A 7,770-nucleotide genomic window follows, 5' to 3' on the forward strand; every position below is an offset into this window, starting at 1 on the left:
CACACACACACACACACACACACACACACACACACACACACACACACCTTCTACCACAATGGTAATGCTTCTGTAAATGTCTCTATTTGTTCCTTTGGCTAAAAATGTTGTATTGGATATATATATATATATATATGTATATATATTTATATTTCTTTTTTTTAATATTGGCTTTTTCCAATGAATTACCACGTTTAGTGTACAATGAAAATTTTTAATTTTATAGGGTAAAAATTTCTTACTTGTTCTCATATATTTGCTTGCCAAGGGTGAATGAAAGAACATGGCTGCTTTCCCCAGACAGACTGACCTTGGCATCCGCATAAAGCATCACTGTTTTCAAAAATGAAGGGTGCTTAATTGTTCCCTTTTTTCTGTATTCTGTAGGTCTCATAACAACAAACTGCAGTCTACAGCTTCTTAAAGTTCAGCGTGTTAACCTAACATAAAACACAGCAAGAATCTGGTTGAACTGTTTTAAATTAAGGAGCCAGATGTTTTTAGTCAGGTTATCCTGACAAGACTTGACCTAAACTTCGTTTTTATTGGTCATAACAGTCCAATTATATTCTTGGCCAATTTTGTCCAACGGACAAGGGAAAAGCAAAGTCAACGACACCATTATCTTGTCAAGATCAAATGGTTTTACTATTGTGGCAGAAGCGGGAAAACTTTGTTTATTGAAGAAAAAAAAAAGAAAGAAAGAAAGAAAAAAAGATAATATGGGGTCAAGTGTAACTCCATGGAAATGCCACGTCTGCTCTTCAGTGAAGAAGCTGGTTTAGAGTCTCACAGAAAACTTTCAACTGTATTTATTTATTGTTGCAAAAAAGACGCTTTTTTATTGCTGCCCTCATTTGTCAGCTAATTATTTTTTCTTATAAAATCCAGCCCGGTTACATGTAATCCATTCTGTATCTTATCATGATTCCTGTAGGTAAAAGTACAAGACGACCTCTAGATGTCTTTTCTTTCTATGAAAGGAGCTGCTATGTACACATGTGCACACACACACAACTGGGAATCAACAATGAGTTTATTGTTCATAGTAGATAAAAATTAAGCTTGCATAAAGGTTGGGCTAGTGGTCCTGGACTACAGACTCTGTTGCCTTGAATATAACAGTACAATTTGTCATTTACTCTGCACCAGGTTAAAATGAGTAAAATCTATTTGAAGGTATCTTGTTTGTAAACATTTGTCAGATTCTAATTTTTTTTCTTTTTGTATTAAAATTCAATTATGGATGTATATGAAACAAAATAAATGGAGATAATTTTTCTCCCACAGACGGTGTCTTTGAATGTGCGCTAATGATTCTCTGTAAGCCATTGAGGGGAAAGGGAGGGCTGCAAGGTAAATAAATAAAAGGCAGAAGGATCTGATTGTACCTGGATTTCTCCAGGGTAGTAGTGGTCCTTCATTTTATAATTCCCAGCCCACTGTCATCACATCGAAGAAAAATATTCAGGGGTGCTAATCCTGTTGCATCAATTGATCGGACTAATAAAAAGGTAATGTGACAAAATACACATCGCCTTCATCTGTACGTTATATGACACCAGGCAAATTATCAGTTACAGGCCACTGCTTGTATTTTATGAAGGGTATTTTTTAAAATGACTTCATCCTTTTTGTATTTGTTTGTTGGTTGAGTTTTTTTGGGTTTTTTTCCCACATAAGAAGAAGTAGTGTAAGCGGTAGGGGAAAAAAATGGAAGCAGCAGAGGAAGGCGTATTTTGCATGTTTTTCCTTTCAGTGTTCTAATCTTACATGTTGTATTTCTTCATTGTAATAATAGCTTCTGTGAGATCTGCCATAGTTGGTTTATGCAGCTTTGCAAAAATGTTACTAGATTTTGCACTAATTCGTATTAGCTTTGTCCTACCAAGTTCTGGAATTTATCCCATTATTGTTTTTTAAAAGTTTCTTTCTGTTTAATATCACCCTGCTATGCAAAACCTTTCCCGGACCGTAGTTTCTTAAAAGAAAGACATTGCTAACAGTTCCCAGTTCTTTCTTCTTACAGGCTCAGGTGTACAAGTTATTCTGGGTTAATTTTATCTAATGAAGCCCATTCCTTTTTGTACATAAAAATATCACTTAAACTTATGCTTACAAACTAAAGAGACTAATTGCTCAATATTGAAAACATGGAAACAGTTTTTGCTTAAAATACTAACATGGAAGTAGTCAAATATAGGTTACTTTGTCCTTTAACTTTTAAAAAATGTTACATATTGTATGCACTGTGCTGATGCAAGAATCCTACATTTTAATGAATTATAAAATTATTCTGCATCTCATCATGTCACAGTATTTCTGTACTATTTATTCATATATATATATATATATAGATATAGATGGGCTTAATCATTTAAAACTTGTTGCAGCAAGAACTTTCCTACCTGTAGGCAATAGATTGCTATGTTTTTAAGAGATTGTGGCAAATTTAAACAGCAGTTCTTTTTGTACGTAATAGGACATTTCATCCTAGAAAAATAAAGTAATGTTTTTGACATTGGATTTGGTGCGGTTTCTAATGAAACAGTGGTTGGTTGGTTAACATATTTTCTGTAGATGTTGGCATTGCCAGATTGTACAAAAAAGGTAAATTTTGTGGGAATCCTCAGGCCAGGAATATGTTAATTTCATATATGTATTTAATAGTATAAAGCCTTTTGCAGTTTCTATCACCATATAAATACATAGACATTTTATGGTTTTATCAACTACAGAGCTTTAGTGTTTCAAAAGTAATTTTTGGAAAAACATGCATTCTTATACTGAGTTTCAAAAGCTGCTTTTCTACGAGTATTTGACAAGCTTCTGCTACTCAGTAAAATAAACATATTACAGCTATTTTGCTTTCAATAATCCAAGTAGTAGAATGCACATTTGTTATACTGTTTTGATTTTTCTACACAGTCTTTAGGCTTGTATATATGTTTAATTTGCATCAACAGATTTCCTTTGCTAAAAGTATTTTCAATGCTTGTTATATTTCATCTGCCAGGTTCACAATCCTTGAAACCATTTCATAAAACGTATTTTCATAATATTGGTAAGCCTTTTTTCTCCTACCCAAATTCTGCAGGATTTGCACTTCAGTTAATGTCCTGCAGTAGTTTTTAAAAATTGTGAACTTTCAGAGATATTTTCTAAAGTAAAACAATTACCTTTTTATATTTCAAGTGGCCTGGAGTGTTATTAAGAGACTCTGAGATTTGCTGCTGTTTGTAATCTACCTTCCTGGAATCTGCAAATAAAAGTTCTTTCCCTATTTCTGTTCATTTGTTAGGCAAACTCCCTGCATCTTTGTGTGTTTCTGATACTAAAGAGCCAGTGTGGTGACCTTTTAAATCTACACACTTAGCCTCACGACTGAGGCCATTACCCACAAGTGTCAGATTTCTTGTCCGTAAAATGAGAATGGTGATCTCTCATGAGCAAAGTAATGTCTTGGGGGAAGGATTTTTAATAAACTGAAATATTCTGAAGTACTTCTGGATACTTGGAACAAGATACCGAAAAAGACATTTCCTAGATAACACCCTGCTTGATCTAGTTTGGACCAAATTCAACTAAAGGAAATAAGTGCTGTATTTTTTAAATGATAAAGTCCTGTACCCAAAATTGAAGTTACTCATTTGTAGGTAGTGGGTCAGTTTTTAGGTGTTTGCATATACCTGTGTTTGATCAACCTTAAAAATGATTTTAAGAGAAACATAAACAGTGCTAAGTGATACCTCTCAAAGACAGTTAAAAGCTAGTACAAAAAAAAATGTATGTTTTATAGACCTTTCCCTACCAAAAGAAAAACACTTTTTTCTGCTTGAGTTCCAACAGCTTGATGGAAGGAGGGATGTGTTGAGCCCTTCTTGAAGGCAACAGGGTATTTTATTGTGCCCGTGATCCTTTAGTCTTTGGAACACAAACCATGTGCTAAGGAAAGTATATCAACAGGAGAAAAGGATTCAGAACTACAGTGAATTTGGGAATTAAATTTTTCCATAAAATTAAAAGATTGTACCGAAGGTACTGACTGAATATTGAGAAGATTCTCCTTAAACTTTTTTGCCTAACCTGGAATTCCCAGTCTGTTGTGCACCGCCTCCCGTGCATATATCCCCATATGCACCACTGTTCTACCTCATTTGAGCCTCAATCACTATCTTTTTTTTTTTTTTTTTTTTTTTTGGCGGTGCCTCTTGGAATGCAGGATCTTAGTTCCCCGACCAGGGATTGAACCGGAACCCCCTCCAGTGGGAGTTCACGGAGTCTTAACCACTGGACCGCCAGGGAAGTCCCCGAGCCTCGCTCATCTTTCATTGCAAAGCTGGTCTTGAATGATGGCCTGAAGTTTAACAACGTTTCTAAGAAACTGGCCTGCTTGTGTTTGCCAAAGTGTACATACTAACCGTGTGACCTCCGAGTATCACACAGATCACAGTTTTGGCACTTTTTGTGTGATTCCAAAACATCTCAGAAACTGAGTATTATCAAAGCAATCTAATCAAACCCTAACCCTCAGGCTTATATCAAAGTGATTTTTTTTCTATCTTTTAAACCAGAGCTATTTATAACACTTCTCTTTATGCTCTAACATCTGACCATCCAACTAATAATTTATCTATTTGGCCGTTTTGTAATTTTCCCCACCATGTTACTCAGGATCACCACTTAGCCATTTGACTTTTAAAAATTCGGCTTTGGTTTTTGTGACCGGTGCTACTTCTGTCTTCGTTAATTTTTATCCTAAAGAAAACTAACACAGAAGCTCTTCATTCACTGCATACTCTAATCTACTGCCAATGGTTTGTGTAGTAATGCAGTGGATTCCCAAGAAGCAATTCTAAGATAATTTTTAATAAGCTTGGGCACAACTCATTCTTGGCAAATACTCTAAAAAATCCCTCAGTTAGTGCTTTACCACGGCATAGTCAGAACCTCTCAACTTTTATTTTACCTCTTTGCCCCCTGTTTGGGACAAATAAGGTAACAGTATCTCCCGTCACAATCAGTTGTTACGTCTTACAGTCTCTCTGTGCTGTCCTGACATCCTGTGTGTATACAGTGCTTCTGTGAGGCCTTTAAAGACTGTGCCATTACAGACTAATGACACATCCTGAGCTCCAGAGTGAATCTCATCTGAGACCAAATGGACTGTTTTTGTCTCTTCAGTGGAGTTCTGCGCAGTAATCTTCAACCATGGATTATCAGTGTCTCTATTCACAGCGTTTCAAATTAAAGCACAGCTTGGTCTTCTGAAAAAAAATTGTTAATGTCTTTGTGGGCTGAGGTATAAAATCAATAATAAATTCAGTTCATGATTAAATCTTTTTCAAGCCAACTGGGAAACGTTTAAAATTCACATGCTTGCAAACCGTCATTAAATATTGGTTCCAGGGTTTTTGGAGTAAGTTTGAGAAATGCTTTTTCCCAAACCTTTTGGGGCTCAGTGAGGCTGAAAAAACCAGGTGCATCCAAGATCTGATTTCACAGAAAGATTTACTGCTTTACAAACACAAACATGATCCTTGGTCTTAATAGAAAAATGACATCAGATACACCCAGAATATGTTTGGTATTGGGATAGCTGCCGGTATGGCACAAAACATAGGATTTTAGAAGCAGGGAGGCATGAAAATAAACTGTATCTTATATTTTGGTACATCAGGAACACTTGTTTGAACAAACATTTGTTTGCTTGAATAAGCCCTTCAGTACTCTAAATGTAAAACTTTAATACTTGCCTCGGGCTCTGACTTTAGTGTTTGATCTAAATGTGATCTAAATGGCATTTCATACGTCTGACTAGTGCACTTACTGTTATGTACAGAATTTAAAATGTGATGGTTTTAGTATAAAATTTGGTTTGATACATGATATAAACTATTCAAAATTGTATATTTAAAATCAAGGAAATGTTTTTGTGAACTATTTCTACTGAAGAATGTATTTAAATTAAAATAATTAAAAATAATCAACATGAAGCAGTGATCTGTTATCTGGACAGGTCAGTTATCTGAGCTTGTGTGAGTAACTGGCACACCAGTTGAATAACTTCACCACAGAGCTCAGAAGCATAACCATTTAAGAAGCATTTTGTAAAAAAAAGTGACAACTTGAAGATGAGAGTTGGCACTTCGCAACTAGTTCCTAAAGGAGCTGTGTGCCCTGTTCTAAAGGAAAATCCGATTGCTTAATGATAGGCCTTTCCCGTCTTGCTGCTGAATTCCAAGTCTCTTATGATCCAGAAACGCCAGGCTGGTATGTTTCAAATGCACTGGGTGTGAATTGCCCCTTGCACTTGCCCATCCCTTTTCCGGTTAAATCTTTTCACATAGCTGCTGCTGCTCCTGAGAAGTCCATCTCCTGGTCGGAGGCGCCCTCTCAGGACCTGAAGCAGAGCTGTAGGTAGCTGCCTTCTCTTATGGTAGATGTGGCCCATCACAATATACCTGCTGCCTGAAAAAAAAGCCAAAATATAAATTCATAGTTATCTTTCAAATACCACGTAACAATAAGAAAATGTAAGGCTTTTAAGAAATGCGTAAGCTTGAATCTCTTATCTTGCTGCACATGCTGAATCTCAGACATTTAAACCTCAGACAGCAGGTGGAAATAGCCTAGTGACCTTTATAAGATAATCAGATTACTCAGCCTGTAAACAGCCAGCACTAGAAACAAAGGTCCTAATCACAACAGTGCCAGCAGGATTTTACAGAGCACATCTCTAGAAAGACGTGGGAGTGGGCATTACCCGCCCGCCCCAAACACACACGCCCAGCAAAAGACGTCTCTAAACTCAGTTTAAAAAGCCCCTTAGGCATCCTGTCTGGCAACGGTGTTTCGTCATTCACTCCACTTGTCAACAAATATTGAGTGTTTGCTTTGTGCCAATCCACTCAGTTCCCATCTTTAACCGGAGGCGCTGATGGAATTTAAATCACAGAGTGGCCGAAATAATACCTGTCTTCTAAATTCTATTCATTTTAGAATAGCCCCCCCCAAAAAAAGGTACTGGGGTAACCGATAGAGACCGGGCTGTGGCATGTCAAAGTTACAATGGTGACATAAAGAACATATATAAAATGATCACTTAGATCAGTTTTAATACCAGGTTTAAATTCTGGGCATGGCTTATTGCAACTAGAGGAGTCTAGGGCTAATATGTGGACTCGGAAGAAAAACCCGTCCGGAGTGATGTACAGGCGGTTCATCTTGTACAGCCCGTCCCGGTCCACCAGCAGAGTCACCAGCCGGATCCCTGTACCGAGGACGTCCACATCATGCACGATTCCGTTGACTGCTGCTTTCAAAAAACAAAGAGTTTGGAGAAATGCATAGCACTCACATCCTCTTTCTCTCCCCAGTGCGTTTCTAACAAATCACGAAATAGCCCACACGGCTCTGGGGCCTGCAGGACCGAGTGGGTGGGTTTCTCTAGGGTTTGGTTTAAGGGTCCCGATGCACAGCCCGGCGCTCTCGGCTCGGAAAGGCTCGCCCCGCGGCCTGGGCTCGGCCGCCCGGGCCCGGGAGGAGCTGCGGGCGGGGCTCACCGAACTCGCTGGCGCAGTAGGACTCGCGCTCGTCCAAGTCCGCCCTGCAGGCGCGCGCGCAGGGCTCGGCGCCGAGCTCCGCATCCTCCCTCTGCTGGGGGCTGAGGCGCGGCGGCGGCGCGGGCGCGGGTCCCGGGGGCGGCGCGGCGGCGCGCGGCCGGTTGGGGTGGGCGGGACCGGCGGGGGCCTCGGCGGCGCGCGTGGG

The 7,770-nt window shown here is 38.8% G+C and overlaps 3 protein-coding genes across 3 annotated transcripts in view; 1 reads left to right on the plus strand and 2 right to left on the minus strand.

Moving 5' to 3' along the window:
• Positions 1-1,309, plus strand: part of BPTF (bromodomain PHD finger transcription factor) — a 145,912-nt gene extending 144,603 nt beyond the window's left edge. The window contains 1 exon segment of the mRNA XM_027081168.1: positions 388-1,309. Within this exon segment, the coding sequence (XP_026936969.1) occupies positions 388-424 (37 nt within the window). The 3' untranslated portion in view covers positions 425-1,309.
• A 4,183-nt stretch (positions 1,310-5,492) lies between these two features.
• LOC113606626 (UPF0450 protein C17orf58) lies at positions 5,493-7,734 on the minus strand. The gene is made up of 3 exons (XM_027081169.1): positions 7,566-7,734; positions 7,124-7,315; positions 5,493-6,471 (listed from the first exon to the last, which is right to left on the minus strand). The coding sequence occupies exons 2-3, from the start codon at positions 7,224-7,226 to the stop codon at positions 6,281-6,283; spliced, it is 294 nt and encodes a 97-aa protein (XP_026936970.1). The 5' UTR covers positions 7,227-7,315; positions 7,566-7,734; the 3' UTR covers positions 5,493-6,280.
• Positions 7,462-7,770, minus strand: part of LOC113606703 (basic proline-rich protein-like) — a 3,803-nt gene continuing 3,494 nt past the window's right edge. Inside the window, exon 3 of the mRNA XM_027081376.1 lies at positions 7,462-7,752. Within this exon, the coding sequence (XP_026937177.1) occupies positions 7,462-7,752 (291 nt within the window). The remainder of the gene's footprint in view (positions 7,753-7,770) is intronic.

The sequence above is a fragment of the Aethalodelphis obliquidens genome, unplaced genomic scaffold, assembly GCF_003676395.1.
Source record: "Aethalodelphis obliquidens isolate GAN/ISIS:26980383/991018 unplaced genomic scaffold, ASM367639v1 scaffold44, whole genome shotgun sequence".
In the NCBI taxonomy this organism is placed as follows: Eukaryota; Metazoa; Chordata; class Mammalia; order Artiodactyla; family Delphinidae; genus Aethalodelphis; species Aethalodelphis obliquidens.